Consider the following 17,734-nt stretch of genomic DNA (forward strand, 5'->3'; position numbering starts at 1 on the left):
CTAGAAAAAAAAAAAAGAAAGAATGATGGGGTTTTCTAGTCCCATAAACAATTAATCTCAGAAACTCACAGGAGTAGTTCGACCATGTTCTATAGGATTGCTATGCGTCAGCATCAACTCAATGGCAGTGAGTTTGGGATTTATTTTTAGAGAAACCCTGATGACACAATAGTTAAAACAATCAGATGCTAACAGAAAGGTTGTTGGTTAAAATCCACCCAGTGGCTCCATAGGAGAAAGATGTGGTGTTCTGTCCCTGTGAAGATTACAACCTAAGAAACACTATGTCTTATGAGGTTGCTGAAGTGAAATCCACTGGATGTCACCCAGCAATGACTGAAACCCAAACTACTTTTAAGTTAATTCTGACTCATAGAGATACAATGGTCACAATATCTCTATAAATTGGTCATGTTATTTGATTGCAGTGTGTCTCTCACAGTGGTTCTCAACTTGTAGGTTGTGACCCCTTTTGGGGTCGAATGACCCTTTCACATGGCTCACCTGATTCATAACAGTAGCAAAATTACTGATGAAGTAGCAACGAAAATAATTTTATGGTGTGGGGGGGTCACCACAACATGAGGAACTGTATTAAAGGGTCGCAACATAAGGAAAGTTGAGAACCACTGCTCTAGGATGAGGTCAAATAGTATCACGTATATGCTAAATATTCAATGAATGTATGTGAAATTCACATGTGGTAAATACTTTCCTTCAGCAATTTTTAATCAATCTCTTAACTATAATTCCTTAATATGGCAAAGGGTAAATTGTGAGACTGTTTATATGTTTATATTCATGTGTTTACATATTTTTGTTGGAATTATTTATTTTTGTTTATAAAATGATAAATTGGAAGGTAGTTAATAGTCCTAAGAGTGCATTTATTAAGTTGTTAGGGTTTTTTTTTTTCATAAAACGAATGAAGTTCAAGGAGAAAAATATGTCCCCAGAGGGTTTAGTATTTATTGTCTTATGAAGCCATTTGTTGGTTGGTTGTCATTGCAAACTTGAAATATTTTACATAGTATTCTTTCAGTGGGGTTCTAATTTCCTAATTTATCATATAATATTTTTAATATATTGTGATTTAAAGATTATATTCCTTAGGCTGTTTGTTTGTTTTTATGAAATACATGATTTCTACTGCTTACCTTTTTAAGGATTTAGAATGTGAGAACCTGTCAGATGAGTTCAATTGTGGGAATGAACCATGCAATCGAGACAAAAACAGATATCGAGATATTCTTCCATGTAAGTTAAAAATTTATTTTTATATTTTTCTGTTTAGATTTGGGAAAACTTTAAAGGGGGCTTGTATATTCTTTTGAGTTATGCATCTAGACCAGTAACCATAAGAATGAATTCCCCTAGGCAGCAGTGGGTGTCATGGACACATTCTAGAATATATATTAGAAGGTGGTGAGAATCAAACCATCTTTTACAGATTGTTCTTATGGATTGCTGCTGCTTAGGCAGTGAAGCATCCAAAAAAAAAGCAAAGTAAGCTAAAACTTTTGCCATTTTGTCTACGACAAGCCTTGGATATATTCCCTGACCATTTTGTGTAGACACCTAGATACAATGGAGCTAATTATAGCTTTGTCCCAGACAATAGCCTCCCCTCTATATGTTAGGTAAAGAATAATACTACCAACCCCTACCAAATGATTTACATTGAGTGATTTGCCTTGAAACAACCAAAGATAAGAAACAAAATGCAAAAGAAGTGTAGTTTTAATGTCAGGCAAAAATTATTCATATTCCTTTCAAACTCAAAATATTGCCAAATTTGATTTATTATTTTTCTTCTTCAGCTTTTACTCGCCTCCTTTATTATATAATTCATTGATGTTCAAGTTAGAAGACTTAGAATCATCTGCCATATCCCAAAGTGGTCATACAAACCTTTAGAATCCTCCTGCAGCTTTTTATTCCTATAGTCCATAACTTAGACTGATCCCATTTTATTGCCCAATTGGTGTCTGTGAAAGGACCAGTTTTAGTATTACTATGGAGAGAATATAGAATAACTTGCTATAAACATTTTTCAAGAGTTCTTGTTTGGGGACTGGAGTTGAAGTTTCATCAAGGTGAAACTGCCTGTGGTTTTCCACGTGAGGTTAATTTTATCTGGCCTGGAGTGCCTGTGCAACTCTGAGGGAGTTGAGAACTCTTTATTGCTCCACTATGAGATCCCACCTTTTGGACCTGGACCTGAATGAAATTATGCAAGACACCAATTCAAAAACCAAACTCAAGAGGAGATCCACTAAGGAGAGCAAGTTGTGCATTTTCCTCTAGCCCCATCCAACTCCTTGGATGGCTCTGTGACTGCTTCCTTCCTTTACTGTTTCTTAACCACTTCAAGAACTCAGAGCTGCCCGTTTTTCTTTCCTTGCAAGGATTTTTTTTGAGATTATTTCTTGATCAGTATCTGGAAATATAGAAAATAATTGTGCCTGCTGTCTCAAGGGAGCTCTGATTGCTTGTTGGTGAAAGCACTTGGTTGCTAACCAAAAGAAAAATGACTTAGTTTTCTCATTTTCCAAGCATGATTATGCATATCCTATTGAGTTTTCTTTACAATTATATGAGGGAGAAGTGGCAGACAATACTAAATTTTCTTGTTCTCACTCATGGCAATACCCTTTCTGAATTTAGAGTTCTTCATCATAATCTTTTTTTTTTTTCCAGGTCTCCATAGACATTACTCTATTAACTTCTGAAAATTAGGGCTAGTCAAGAGTTGTCTATTGACAAAATTAGATGGGTTTCTTAAGTGGCAGCCTATAGTCACCTGCTTTTATGATAGGTCAATGTTTAGATGTGGGTTACTCTGTTAGTGTTGCCTGGGACAGAAGGGAGGCCTTTCTGTCAGCACACTTAGGTCTGTGGCTTGGACTAATTCTGGAATCTACAAGAATGGCCAGATAATATTACTTAGCCATTTTGAGTGTAGGTGCCTTCTATGAAAAGCATGAGTAATAATAATATATCTGTTTTGATAAAATGATAATGATATCTGTTCTGATAAAGGGACGCCATCCTGCTTAAACATTTAGTAGTGCACACTGAATCCCATTATTAATTCACTTTTCTCCTATAATCATGTGGGTACTTTCTTTATACCATTGTATTTCCCATAATTTTCTTTAAAAATTAAAAAATACATTCCTTTTATATCTTCAGCATTCTTTGTTATTTTAATCATTATTATTTTGTTATCCCACTTTCTATTTCCCCCTTCAGAGTTCTGAAGGAAATTACTTATGCTAGATTTCTAAATCTGCAACTTATTTTTCTGTTCCATTCCATTTTTAGGTATTTTAATTTAATTGAGTAATCTTAGTTTTAAAGTAAGCCGTTACTATTTTAGATTATTTAATTTTCATATATTCAAATCCATTTTTTACTCTAAAAGTAATACTGACTATAAAAATTTGATTCTAAAATAACCACTGCTAACATTTGATGAATATTTGCCAGGAATTTTTTAAATTATATGTTACCATGTAATTAATTACATGGTAACATGTAATTTTTAAAAAAAGCAAGTTCTGATAAATGTTTATCACAATGTCTGCTGAGGCTATTGTGTGTGTGTGTGCATGTGTCCTTATGTGTTTGTGTACTCTAGGTTTTAGCATATCTCATAATTTTTGACTTTGACTTCTCTAGCTGCCCTTTGAAATGTTCTATTCAGTATTTGCATGTGTGTGTACATATATATATAAGCTCAAAACAAACTCAGTGCTATTCCGTTGATGCTGACTCATATCGACTCTATAAGGACAGGGCAGAACTGCCCTGGTGAGTTTCCAAGTCTGAAACTCATTACAAGAGTAGAATGCCCTATCTTTCTCCTGAGGAGCTGCTTGTGGTTTTTGAACTTAGGACCTTGCAAATCACAGCCCAACGCATAACCAGTACCCCAAAAGACTCCTGCTTGTACATATATAGGTTGTTATTGTTTTTTTTTAGGTGCCATTGAGTTGGGTTCAGCCCATGGAAATCCTATGTGCAACAGAAGGAAACACTTTCTGGCCTGTGCCATCCTCACAATTGTTCCTATGCCTGAACCCATTGTTGGTGCCACTATGTCAATCCATCTCTTTGAAGGCCTTCCTCTTTTTCGCTGCCCTTCCACTTTTTCAGGAACTGTTCTCTCATGACAACATGTCCAAAGTATGTAAGACAAGTTTTACCATCTTTGCCTCTAAGGAGCACTCTGGCCATACTTTTTCCATGATAATTTTTTTTCTCCTTTTGGGAGGCCATGGTACTTTTAATATTCTTCACCAGCACCATAATTCAGATGCGTCAATTATTCTTCAGTCTTCCTTATTCAGTGTCCAACTTTCACATGCATATGAAGAAATTGAAAATATCATGGCTTGGGTCCAAAGCATCTCAGCCTTCAAAGTGACATCCTTACTTTTCAGTACTCTAAAAAGGTCTTATACAGCACACTTACACAATGCAATGCATCTTTTGATTTCTCGATTGCTGTTTCCATGGGCATTGATTATCAATCCAAGCGAGATGAAATTCTTGACAACTTCAACTTTTCTCCATTTATCATGATGTTGTTACCTACTAGTCCAGTTGTGAGAATTTTGGTCTTCTTTGCATTGAGTTGTAGTCCAAACAGAAGGCTACAATCCTTTGATCTTTATCGGTAAGTACTTCAGGTCCTCCACCCTTGCAGCAAAGATGGTTGTGTCATCTGCATATCACAGGTTATTAATAAGCCTTCCTCCAATCCTGATGCCACATTCTTCTTATATTGCAGCTACTCTGATGATTTGCTCAGCATACAGATTGAATAAGTATGGTGAGAGGATATAACCCTAAAGCACACCTTTCCTGATTTAAAACCATGTAGCATTCCCTTGTTGGGTTCACACAGTTGCCTCTTGAGCCACGTGCAAATTCTGCATGAGCACAATGAAGTATTCTGGAATTCTCACTCCTCCCAAGGCTATCCACAGTTTGTTATCCACACAGTTTAATGCCTTTGAATAGTCAATGAAACACAAACATTTTTCTAGTATTCTCTACTTTCAGCCAAGATTCACCTGACAGCAGCCATGATATCCCTTGTTACACATCTTCTTCTGAATCCTGCTTGACCTCTGGCAGCTCGTTTGTCAATGTTTTACTGGCATGCAATATCAGTGATATTGTTCTATAATTTCAGCATTCTGTTGTGTCACTTTTTGAAGTGGATACAAATATGAATCTCTTGTAGGCAGTTGGCCAAAGCATTTTATAAATTTCCTGGCATAGACAAATGAGTGATTCTATGACTTCATGAGTTTGTTGAAACATCTCAGTTGGTAGTCCATCAGTTCCTGGAACTCTGTTTTGGCTAATGCTTTCAGTTCAGGTTGAGCTTCTGCCTTCAGCACTGTTGGTTCTTGCTCATATGCTACCTCCTGAAATGCTGGAATGTCAGCTACTTCTTTTTGGTACAGTGACCCTTTGTTTCCTCTCCATCTTTTTTTTCTTTTCTATACTTCCTGCACCATTCACTATTTTGCCTGTAGGATCATTGAATATTGTAATTTGAGTCTGGATATTTTTCGTGAATTATTTCCATTTAAGAAATACTGAATGTGTTCTTCCTTTTTGGGTTTCTAACTCTAGGTTTTAGCATATCTCGTAATTTCTGACTTTGACTTCTCTAGCTGCCCTTTGAAATGTTCTATTCTGATTTTACTTTACCCTTCTCCCCATTTGTTTTAGCTACTCTACAATTAAAAGCAAGTTTCAGAATCTCTTCTTTTTTTAAAGTTTAAGTAGGATATTTCATCTTTCTGTATCCAGAGCTCAGAATGATATCTCACACCAAATTTTATTTTAGTAAATAAAAACAAAGGATATCGTCATTCAGATATTGTTCCTCTGTGCTAAGTACGCTTTTAGGACATGAGAAAAGTCACCAAAATACATGGTGCTTTCTTTTCATGGGTTTACATTGTTAAAGAGATTGAAAAGAAAATGAAAATATCTGGAAAGAATTAATGCATTTGAATTATGGTGATGGATAAAAACAATGAATATACTATGGGCTCCCAGAAGAATGAATGAAGATTCTTACAATAAGTAAAGTAGGAATGTTCCTTAGAAATGAAGGTAGTTATCTATGATGATCCTATCCCAAACCTGAACAAACTGTTGAAAAAAAGTTTATATGGATCTGGCTTCTGAGTTGGGGGGAAAAAGAAAAAGAAAGAAATGAAGACAGTGAGACTTCATCTCATGTGTTTTGTGCATGTTATCTGGAAAGTCTGAGCAACACTTTTCTGTTTTGTTATGCTCAGGATTCATATGAGTTGAAACTACCATTAAATTGATCTAACTCATTTCAATCACATGTGTTCAGAAAAGGAGTTTTCTCCACAGGGTTTTCAAGGCTGTTACTTCTAGGAAACTGATCACCAGACCTATCTCCTGAGGGCCCTCTGGGTAAGTTTGGCAAACCAAAAACCAAACTCACTGTCACTGAGTTGGTGCCGACTCACAGAGACCCCATATAGGGCAGGGTGGTAGTGCTCCTGTAAGTTTATGAGAGGCAGAGTCTTTCTGGCATCCACTTCCTGTCTGTTTCATAACATTTAGCTTTCTTCATGAATGATGTTCTTGTTATCCTCCCACAGCCCATCAGGTCTTCTGTCGTTAGTGTTCAATGCATCAGATCTTTCCATGAAATAGACTAAAAATTCAGATGGGATAGACTTACAGTCATATTTGGGTTCTCATGAATTTGTTTTAATTTTTTTCAGGTTAACCTGAACTCTTACATATGAGCAGTTGATGGCCTGTTCTGCAATCAGCCCCTGGCTTGTTTTAGCTACTGATAGTGAGCTTCTCTTACATCTCACCTCTAGCATCTCATCACAATATAGTCAATTCGATTTCTGTGTATTCCATCTGGAGAAGTCCTTTCTGTATATCCATTTTTTTTTGCATTGTTGAAAAAAGGTATTTGCTATGAACAAGTAATTGGTCGTGCAAAATCCTATCATGCCATCTCCAGCTTCATTTCTATCACCAAGCCAATGTTTTCAACTACTGTTCCTTCCTCTTTATTTCTAATTTTACATTCCAATCACCAATAATTATCAATGCATCTTCATTGCATGTTTTATCAATTTCCAACTGAAGATATTGGTAGAATTCTTCAATATCTTCACCATTAGCTTTTGTGATTGGTGCATAAATTTGAATAAAATTTGTTTTGATTAGATTTCCTTTAAGGCAGATAAATATGAGCTCATCAGGGACAGCATTGTACTTCAAGATTTTGTGCTGTCGTTGACCATGAATGCAATGCCATTCCTCTTGACTGTTTTTTTTTCCTGGCATAAGTAAATCATATGATTTTCTGATTTAAATGACCAACACCAGTCCATTTAAGCTCACCAATGCCTAGATATTAATCTACATGCATCCTATTTTATTTCTGATGACTTCAAATTCTTTTAGATTCATACTTTCCATGTTCCAAGTTTCCATCATTTTCAGATTTTTGCAGCTATTCTTCTTACCTTGATTCATGTCCCATCAGCAAATGAAGGCGCCATTCACACAGGCTTTATTCCATTCATGTCACCATGTTGGGCTCCACTCTGAGAAACAGTTCCTCTTCAGCTACATTTCGAGTTCTCTCTGACTAGAAGGGCCCATCTTCTGGCACTATGGCCAACAGTGATCTGCTTTCATTCATTAGGCCTTCAGTATATGACAACGTTTCGAAGCTATGCATAAGGTTTTCAGTGGCTACTTGCTCCCAGGTGGGCAGCCAATTTCGTCTTCATTGTGTGTTCTTAGTCTGGAAGCTCTGCTGAAACTTGTTCATTTTAGTAACCCTGTTTAGCTTCCAGCATCACAGAAAAGCACAAGCTCTCACAGTGCAACAAACTGGTAGTCAAGCGGTGGACCTATATATAAAGGACTTCAAAACTTCATGGAAAATGAAATTAGATGATTAAATGAATTAAATTAAAATTTAAAACTTTATTTTTCAATATAAATTCCATCACAGTCAAGATACCATGGTAAGTGATGATATCAGTCATTTAGTCTATCCCCCCACTCCCACCACCACCAAACTGACTGAAAACCAAACTCACTGTCATCTCGCCATTGCCAGCTCATAGTACAGGACTGGGCCGGATTTCCCCTGTGAGTTTCTGAGACTGTAACTCTTTACAGGAATAACAAACCACACCTTTTTCCTGAGGAGCGGCTAGTGGTTTCAAACTGCTGATGCTATGGTTAGCAGCCCAACATGTAACCACTATACCACCAGAGCTCCAAGACTGTTATCTTGGAGATTTTACCATTTATTTTTTACACTATTAACTGAGGAGAAAAATGAGTGCCTTTTTTTTTTAATGTTTTTTTGAATTAGGAAACAAGTCAGAGGGGGCCAAAAATGAAATCAGAAGGAGTCAAATCAGGCCTTGGCAGATGAATGCCTAATGCTCTCCTATCTACACTCACAGATTCTCCCATGTTTGGTGAGAAGAATGAGCAGGAACAGTATCTGTGGAGAAGGATTCTCTTGATATTTTTGTGCTAATGCTTTCACTAACTTTCTCAAACTACTCCTATAATAAAAAGATGTTATTGCTCGTTGGCTCTGTAGAAAGTCAACAAACAAACGTTTTTAGATTTTACTTTTCATTGGTTCACTTTTGCTTTAACTGTATCATTCCTACCTCTTTGGTAGCCATTGCTTTGGTTGTACTTTTCCTTTGGTTCATACCAGTAGGGCCATCATCTCCTGTGGCAATCCTTCAAAGAAATGCTTCAGAATCATGATTCCACTTGTTTAAAATGTCCACTAAACGCTATGTTCTCATCTGCATCTCATCTGGGCTTAAATATTTGGGCACGCATTGAGCAGAAAGATTCCTCAATTTTAATTTTTTAACCCAAGTTGTGTAAGCTGAAGCAATTGAGATGTCTTTAGTATTTGGCACTTGTTTCTATTATTAATCACTGGAGTTCTTCAATTAAAGAGTGCACAAATTGATGTGGATTCCCTGTTGCTGTAGGCTTCCTCTCCAACATTATCTTCTGTCTTCTTAAAAAGAATTATCCACTTCTAAACTGCTGATTGCCGGAGTCATTGTTCCTATAAAGATTTCATAAAGCATCAGTGTTTTCACCTTTCTTCCATTCAAGCTTTGCCATAAATTTAATGTTTGCTCTTGCTTTAAATTTAGGATAATTCATGTTGCAGTGATAGCAGCTCTTTTCCAGCTGATGTCTTATCATTCTTTAGATATGTTATAACAAGTTAGTGTGAAATAATTCTGTGCACAAAAATTATGAAACTCATGAACACTTTTTTCTTAATACCCATTTTATGTGGACTTTTTGAAGACGCCTTGTACCATTACGGGAGATTTCTAAGTGTTTATTAAGCAAAAGAGTCACAGCCTTTTATTCATTTTGAGATATTTCTGTTAGATAATGGCACAGGTAGAATTAGGCCAAGGGATGTAGTACTTACTATTCTTCAGTTCAACCCAGCACAGGAATAGCATTCTGGAAAGTAAGTGAATATATTGCCTTTGCAGGAGACTGAAAAGTCTAGTGTATCAGAAGCTAGGGTCAATGATGGGTGGTGATAACTGATGAGAGTTAAATCCTGGCCTCCAAGGAACTTGACTGGTATCCTCATATAAGACAGCCAGCTTTTATTATCTATTCTAATCTTTTATCTAAAGAAGCACTGGTATTGTGGGAAAAGGTTGCTACCAAAGGTATTTTCTCCAATTAACATAATATGGAGAAACAACATTTAGGAGAAGAAAAATATCTGCTTGACCTATCAGTAAATTTCCCTGCCCATAGAGCTCCTTGGTCATTTCACAGACATTTGGAGCTCTGACTCCACTGCTGCTCCTCACAAAGAATAAATTTGCTTAGCAAATGAATAACCTTCTCTGTCATGTAACTGTCTTATCAATAACCCTTCCTTACTCTTCACAACCATTGAACCAGTTATCCAGAATATACAAGGGACTTCCAAAAGTTTGTGGAAAAAATCCATGATCTTTCATTGAAATTTTCCACAGCCCCCTGTGTATCTCTGAAGTCATTTTAATAGGTTTGGGGGAATCAATTGTTTAAAATCACAGACACAAATAGCCACTTTGAAAAGAAATCCTTATATCAGGCTCTCCATTGGTCAAATAAATATATGAACTTTTATTTGTGAAATGCTTTCCTAAAGTATATCAAGTCATCTGCTTTTCCTTTATCTATCTGGTGTTTCTGTAATAGATGATTCAACACGTGTTCCTCTCGGAGAAAGTAATGACTACATCAATGCTAGTTATATTAGAATAGTAAATTCTGGAGAAGAATATTTTTACATTGCTACTCAAGGACCACTACCAGACACCATAAGTGATTTTTGGCAAATGGTTTTAGAAAATCAAGCTAATGTTATTGCCATGATGACCAGAGAGATAGAAGATGGAACTGTCAAATGCCACCGCTACTGGCCTATCTCTCTTAAAAAACCTTTGGAATTGAAATATTTCCGTATCTTCTTGGAGAACTACCAGATACTTCAATATTTCATCATTCGAATATTCAAAGTTGTGGAGAAGACTGTAAGTGTTTAAAAATCAATACTATATATGTTCCCCTAACTAAGCAATAAGGACTATTATAAGGAATAGAATGCGAAATATGTATTAAGTCCTTAATATAGACTATATCTGTGCCCAGCACCACTGGTGCTTACTGAGTAATAGGAAGATGGGTAGACTCCTGATGATTTCAATTACTGCGTTAAGTTGAAATAACGGAGGCTTGGAAGGGAGGTACTTAAGTTTACTTGGGGCTTGGGGAAAGGTTTAGTAGAGGTGATGCCTAGATTGAGAATTACTCATATAAAACCAATGGAAAGAAGAAACAGATCATTTAAATGAAAATAGCATGAGATATCTATAGAGAAATGTAAGTAGGTAAGTATTGCTGAATATGAATATTCAATGCAAGTAGTAATTAATGAGAAGTGAGATGAGACTGTAGGAGAGAATAGCCAGAATGTGAAATGTTTTTAATTTCAGATAAGAACAACAGATTTTATTAAAAGGATATTTGAGAGACATTGAAGAATTTTAGTAGGAGAGAGGTATGATCAACTTTTTAAGAAAGTTGGCATTAGGTTGGAAAACAAAGGCATAGTCATTTTGCAAGTAAAATTCATATATGTATAACTTATGAGTGACAATAGGAAGCATCAAAAACTGCTCAAACCAATTCAGTAGCCACATGTGGCTATTCTAAGTTTAAATATTTAAAGTTTTATTAAATAAAAAATGTATTTAACAAATTGCAATAGCCACATGTCTGGTGTTCATTAGTCACCTATGACTAGTGGCTATCATCTTGGACAGTATGAATATGAAACATTTTCATCCATTTAAGTTTTCATCAAAGTAAGTTTTATTGAGTAGTTCTGGTTTACTGTAATTCATGTACTTCCAGCTCTAATAGATTCAGAAAATCAAAAGGAATTATATGTAGGAGAAGATTATGTATTATGTTCCTCTAAGTAAATTTGTGAGGTAATACATGAGCTCAGCAAGAGTGAAGTGGGTAAAAGTTGAGCAAAAAAATTCATAGAAAATGATAAGGTTTGCAAAAAGCGATGACGTTTGGAGCATAGACAAAGGCAGGAAAAGCATAGTGCTAAGGTTTTAGAATTCACAAATCTGTAATGGTAATGGAACATTTTATAGCTATGTGATTATTTCTAGCACTCTAGCTATGGACTTGCGGAAGACAGATTGTGTGTGGGACCGGTATGGTTGGGATGTTGTATGTAGCAAGAACTAAGAATAAAGGAGTTAGCAGTTCACTAAAAGAATAATGCAGAAGTCAAACATGAATCTCAACTGCTCAGAGAGGTGAATGGGATCAGAGAAGGAGGGCAACGGGGAATTAGTGGAGGATTTAAAAAACTGGAGAGCATCATGTGTGATGTTGGATTGAAGTGAAGCAGGGATGAGCTGTTTCTTGTCAGAAAGTGAGGCTGTGTGTAAAACTGAAGATTGCATGTGATGGTAAAGAGTGGTCAATATCACAAGAACTAAAAGAACAGTTGTTCTTTTAACTCTAAGAGGGAACTAAACATACTGTGACCCTATGATCTGTTGAGATCTGAATTCATCTGCCATGATGTCAAAATATGTAGTAGGGAGATGATTATGTTCTTCACAGTATAGAAGACCTACCAGAAGAGCAATGAGAAAATAGAAGCTTGGAGCTATGTGCTTCAAAGGAAAAAAGTAGATTTTATACAATGGTAAATTCATGGAAAATGGAATTAAAAGATAATGGACTCTTTCAAACTTTTTTTATACCTATATATTTTTTGGCTTGTTTTTGCTGTCTTAAACTTTTCTAAACCATAAACATCACCAACGGGCTCTTCTTCGTGTGTGTTTCATAGTGACATTCCTACCTTCATCAACTATGTACGCTTTACTCTCCACAAGTCACTTCTGAGTGGTGTGCAATGCATACTGCGAAGGGCATTATGTGTGCTTGAAGTATATAAGCCAGGTGTGTGGCACAGAAGAATTGTCTGCTGCAAGGATGTAAATGTTGAATGTGGGTCTGAGTTCAGTCAGAGTGGACTTGACCTCATGGAGTCAGGATAAAGGTATCTAGGATGGAGGCTGTTCAGATGAGGCCTGCAGACTTTAGAAATTTGGCACTCAACTTTCCAAAGTATGCTTCAAGGGTTCAGCTTTTGTGGCAGTCAGGAAATCTTCAAGGACCACCTTACTGCAGTACAGCTTCTCAGGAGATTAACATAGCAGCATAGATTTAGCCCAAGCAATATAGGACATGATTATAGCTTTCCTCGACTTCACAAGATTTTCAAGTATTGTTTTCATCATTCAGTTTCATGTGCCAATGACTTGAACTTTAGTTTTCTGTTTGGTGTCAAGTTATGAAAGGTGTTGGATATCTGTGACTCACCTCTTCCCACTGTCATTTATAGACCAAAAGATACTTCTATTTTTTCAAATCATGTGTAATACTGAAAACATCAATAACTAAAGGGATGTAGAGATTTCTTAGATTTATAATTTCAGGGAGAAGTTTTAAAAAACATCCAAGGAGGATTTCAATAAACATGTGAAATTATCAGGGGATCTCTAAGTACCAACATCTTTATTAAAGATGTTATACAAAGATGTGTTAGGGAAAGGTTAGGAGGACAAAACTCGACTGTAAGTTGTTTACAAGGGTCCTACTTGAAGACAATGAGGACCCCCCACTGAAGGAAGGATAATCCCTTTCTTGGGGATTATGGGCCAACTCAAAGTGTTTTTTTGGTTTGTTTGCCAACCATTAAATCTTTGATGATTCTCCTTCAAAGGGTCAGTTCAGGAACAGGAGCCATAGTCTCCTCGCATGACCAGTTGATCGTTTTGTTCTCATTGCCAAAGAAACGCAGTGAACCCTCATTAGGCAACTTGACACTATCAAGTGGTTTAAATTAAATTTAGTATCACGATAGTTAAAGTTAATGCCTTTTTATCTTATTCCTAACATATCAACTCACTTTTTCTGTAAATATTTTATAATCTTTGTTTTTCTCTACCCTTATGGTGCAGAAGAAAGATGATAGATTAGGATCCAAGAGGCCTGATTTATAGTCCCAACGCTAAATATTATTATGCTTATGACCAAAGCATAAATCTCTTAATACCTCCAATATGTTGTCTCTTTGCCTATAAAATAAAGACAAAATAATACCTGCCTCACAGAGTATATTTAAGGATGAAATGAAAGAGTGCAGGTGGAGTAACTAATGCAGGGCCTCGAATACAGTAAGTGCTGAGTTTATGTTACCTGTTAGTGATGTTCTGATAGTTGTTGTTGTGTTTCTTGGAAAAGGAGCTACTAACAACTTATAGAATTCTTTAAAATATGAAAATGAGGTTTTAAATACTCATTTGAAATCTCTATATAATGCCATCTCAAAAAATCCAAACTTCCTACCACGGATACAATTCTGATCCTGATTCACAGCAACCCATAGGACAGAACAGAACTTATCCTGTGGATTTTCCAAACTGTAGATCTTTACAGGAGCAGAGTACCCCATCTTTCCCCCAGAGAGCAAGCACTTGGTACTTTCGAATTGCTGACCTTGGGGTTACCAGCCAAACTCAAAATCTAGTATTCCCCCAGGGCTCCTTATCATACCCTCTAGCCATGATTATTGCTACTGTTGTTAGAAATGAGGTCTGAATATAAGAAATGGCTGACATTTCCTCGGACTTTTCCTCCTTCTCCTGTATTTTCTCTATTTCGTTGTCAATCTCTTGATCTGTGTCAATCTCTCTCCACAGACTGGAACTGTTCACGTTGTAAAACAGCTGCAGTTCACAAACTGGCCAGACCATGGCACTCCTGCCTCAGCAGATGATTTTATCAAGTTTGTTCGTTTAGCAAGGAAGAGTCACCAGAGTGGGCCTGTCATTGTTCACTGCAGTGCTGGCATAGGCCGAACTGGGGTTGTGCTGTGTGTGGATGTTGTGTTCTGTGCCATTGAAAAGAACTTTCAGGTAAGTATGTCAAGTAGATAATGCAAAGTTGCTAGTAAATCATAATTTTAACAAACACCCAACATTGGAAAACTAACCTTAGGTCTTGAAATTGAAAGTTCATGTAGCCCAACTTGGTGCAAATTACTTAACCTCAATGAAATTTTGACTCCTGAGGCTGGTTGTGAGAATTAAATTATATAGAGCAAATAAGTAACTTAGGCAGTATCTGGTACAAATCAGGTACACCATAAGTATGAATTCATTTCCCTCTCCTGTCTTCCACTCTATACCTGTTATTTTATTTTATTTTTTAGAACACTATTACAGAATATATTTGCTTTTGATGAACAAAAAATATATTCCCAAGGACACACTGGAAAAATCATAGCTTTTGGAGTTAATGAGAATAAATGGTAGAACTGCCCCTGTGGGTTTCCAAGACTAAATCTTTACAGGAGTGAAAAACCTAATCTTTATCCTGCAAAGTCGCTTAAGATTTTGAACTCTTGATATTGGGGTGTGCATTCTAATTCATAACCCACTCTGCCACCAGGACGTGATGGCAGTGAGTTTTAAATTGTTTGCTATTGTTGTTAGGTGCCATCAAATTGGTCCCCACCCATAGTGACTGAATACACAACAGGACAAAACAATATCCTATCCTGTACCATCCTTAAAATTGTTCCTATTCTCAAACTCATTGTTGCAGCCACAGTGACAGTCTATCTCTTTTTCACTGCCCCTTCACTTTACTGAACATGATGTCTGTCTTCAGGGACTGATCTCTCCTGACATTTTCAAATATGAATTCTCACCATCGTTAGCTCTAAGGAAGAACTCTGGCCATATTTCTTCCAAGACAGAATGATTTGTCCTTTTAGCAGTCCGTGTAATTTTCAATATTCTTCACCAGCACCACAACTCAAATGTATCAATTCTTCTTTAGTCTTCTTTATTCAATATCTAACTTTCACATGCATATGAGGAAATTAAAAATGGGTGCATAAGCAAATGTGGTGGAGAAAGCTGGTGGTGCCCGGCTATCAAAAGATATAGTGTCTGGGGTTTTAAATGCTTGAAGATAAACAAGCGGCCATCTAGCTGAGAAGCATCAAGGCCCACATGGAAGAAGCACACCAGCCTGTTTGATCATGAGGTGTCGATGGGATCAGGTATCAGGGATCAAAGACCCAAAACAAAACAAACAAAAAGCATATCAATGGGAATAAGGGGGGAGGGCAGAGTGGAGACCCAAAGCCCATCAGTAGTCAATTAGACACCCCCTGTCAGAATGGCCACAAGGAAGAGAAGAGTAATTCAGTGTAGCACCAATGGAACACACAACCTTCCTATAGTTCTTTAATGCTTCTTCCCCCTTCACACTACCATGACCCCAATTCTGTCTTATAAATCTGGCTAGACAAGAACATGTATACTGGTACAGAAAAGAGTTCGAAACACAGGGAATCCAGAACATATAAACCCCTCAGGACCAATAAGGGGAGCAACGATACTCAGAGGGTAAGGGTAGGTGGGGGGTAAGGGGGAACCGATCACAATGATCAATGTATGGCCACCATCCCAGGGGGATGGACAGAAAAGTGGTTGAAATGAGACAGCAGTTGGTGAAATACATGAAAAAATAAATGATTTATAAATTATCAAGGGGCATGGGGGAGGGATGGTGGGGGACGGAGGGTGGAAAATGAGGATTTGATGCCAGGGGCTCAGGTAGAAAGAAAATGTTTTGAAAAAGATGATAACAACATATGTACAGATGGATATGGATATATATATATATATATATATATATGGATTGTGATAAGAGCTGTAAGAACCCCCAATAAAATAAAATTTAAATTTTAAAAAATGCCATAGCTTGGTTGAAGCCCACTTTAGTCCTCAAAGTAACGTCCTTGCTTTTCAATACTCTGAAGAGGACTTGTGCAGCAGATTTACGTAATGAAAATTGTCTTTTGATCTTTTGACTGTTGCTTCCATGAGTATTGATTGTGGATCCAAGTAGTTGTCAATCCTTAACAACTTCAACCTTTACTCCATTTATCATGATGTTACCTGTTTGTCCAGTTATGAGGATTTTGGTCTTCTTTCCATACTGGAAGCTGCAAGTCCTCCTCCTTTCAGCAGTCAGGGCTGTGTCATCCTTCACAGGTTTTCAATAAGCAGGTTGTCAATCTGATTCAAACCAAACTCACTGCCATCAAGTTGCTACTAATCATAGTGAGCCTCTAGGACAGAGTAAAATGGCCGCTGTGGGTTTCTGAGACTGTAACTCTATAGAGGAGTAGAAAGCCCTGCCTTTCTCCTGAGGAACAGCTGGTGGACCTTTTGAACTGTGGGCCTTGCAGTTAACAGTGCAACTCATAACTCCTATGCCATCAAGGCTCCTCATTAAACTGATTAGGGAATGTGATTTTAGTCTCATGGTCAAAAGGTTTATTAGCCCTTCTTGATTAGACAAAATTGGTGCCTCAGGCCTTGACCCAGTTGAGTGAATGCAGGCTTCCCTTGAAGGAATAAGTAAGACTGTGTCTGTGCTGAAGATGGATTCACTCCAAAAGTAGAGCTAAAAGGGAAAGAACTAAAAATTCTGTGTAGTTGAAGGCCAGGTATTTCAATATAGTTTAAGTCTATCCTTTGTGAAAACTTGTGAAGATTAAGTACTCAATCCCACACTGTGTTCATGGTTAAGGCTGACACATGAAAGACACCCAGTTTAATTGAAGTTGCTAAAGTAATTAGGATAGTAGGAATCATAACAGCTTTAAGGAAACTGCCATTGACTGATGCATTAATTAAACCGTGAGCATCTGTTATATACCTAAAAATGCAAAGAGTTTTTTTAAAGTCATAATCTAAGATATCAAAGAGTTCACCTCAAATAGGTAGCAGTTAACTGTAATATAGTTCATTGATTAAACCAAGGAATTTTTATGGGTACTCACAATGTGTCAAACAGTCTTCTAGGAGTTGGGTATATCAAGGAAAATAAAACTTCTATAGCACTTACCTTTCTATAGTTCATAAAGCAATACAGGAAACATTGTCAGGGTGTTGTAAAGCCACATACAAGTGTATGGAGACAGGAGAGAGTTTTTTTT

At 36.9% G+C, this 17,734-nt stretch overlaps 1 protein-coding gene and 1 non-coding gene across 2 annotated transcripts in view; both read left to right on the forward strand.

Annotated features, from left to right (window-relative positions):
• PTPN20 (protein tyrosine phosphatase non-receptor type 20) overlaps positions 1-17,734 on the forward strand; it is a 28,607-nt gene that overhangs the window by 629 nt on the left and 10,244 nt on the right. Inside the window, exons 2-3 of the mRNA XM_030885651.2 lie at positions 1,167-1,257; positions 10,312-10,646. Coding sequence (XP_030741511.2) covers positions 1,167-1,257; positions 10,312-10,646 — 426 coding nt within the window. The remainder of the gene's footprint in view (positions 1-1,166; positions 1,258-10,311; positions 10,647-17,734) is intronic.
• LOC115869676 lies at positions 6,150-6,222 on the forward strand. Its single transcript, XR_004046321.1, has one exon. It is a non-coding gene; the product is annotated as a small nucleolar RNA SNORD50 (small nucleolar RNA).

The sequence above is a fragment of the Echinops telfairi genome, unplaced genomic scaffold (assembly GCF_000313985.2).
Source record: "Echinops telfairi isolate 266 unplaced genomic scaffold, ASM31398v2 ScPeMD7_35;HRSCAF=133_0, whole genome shotgun sequence".
Taxonomy (NCBI): Eukaryota; Metazoa; Chordata; class Mammalia; order Afrosoricida; family Tenrecidae; genus Echinops; species Echinops telfairi.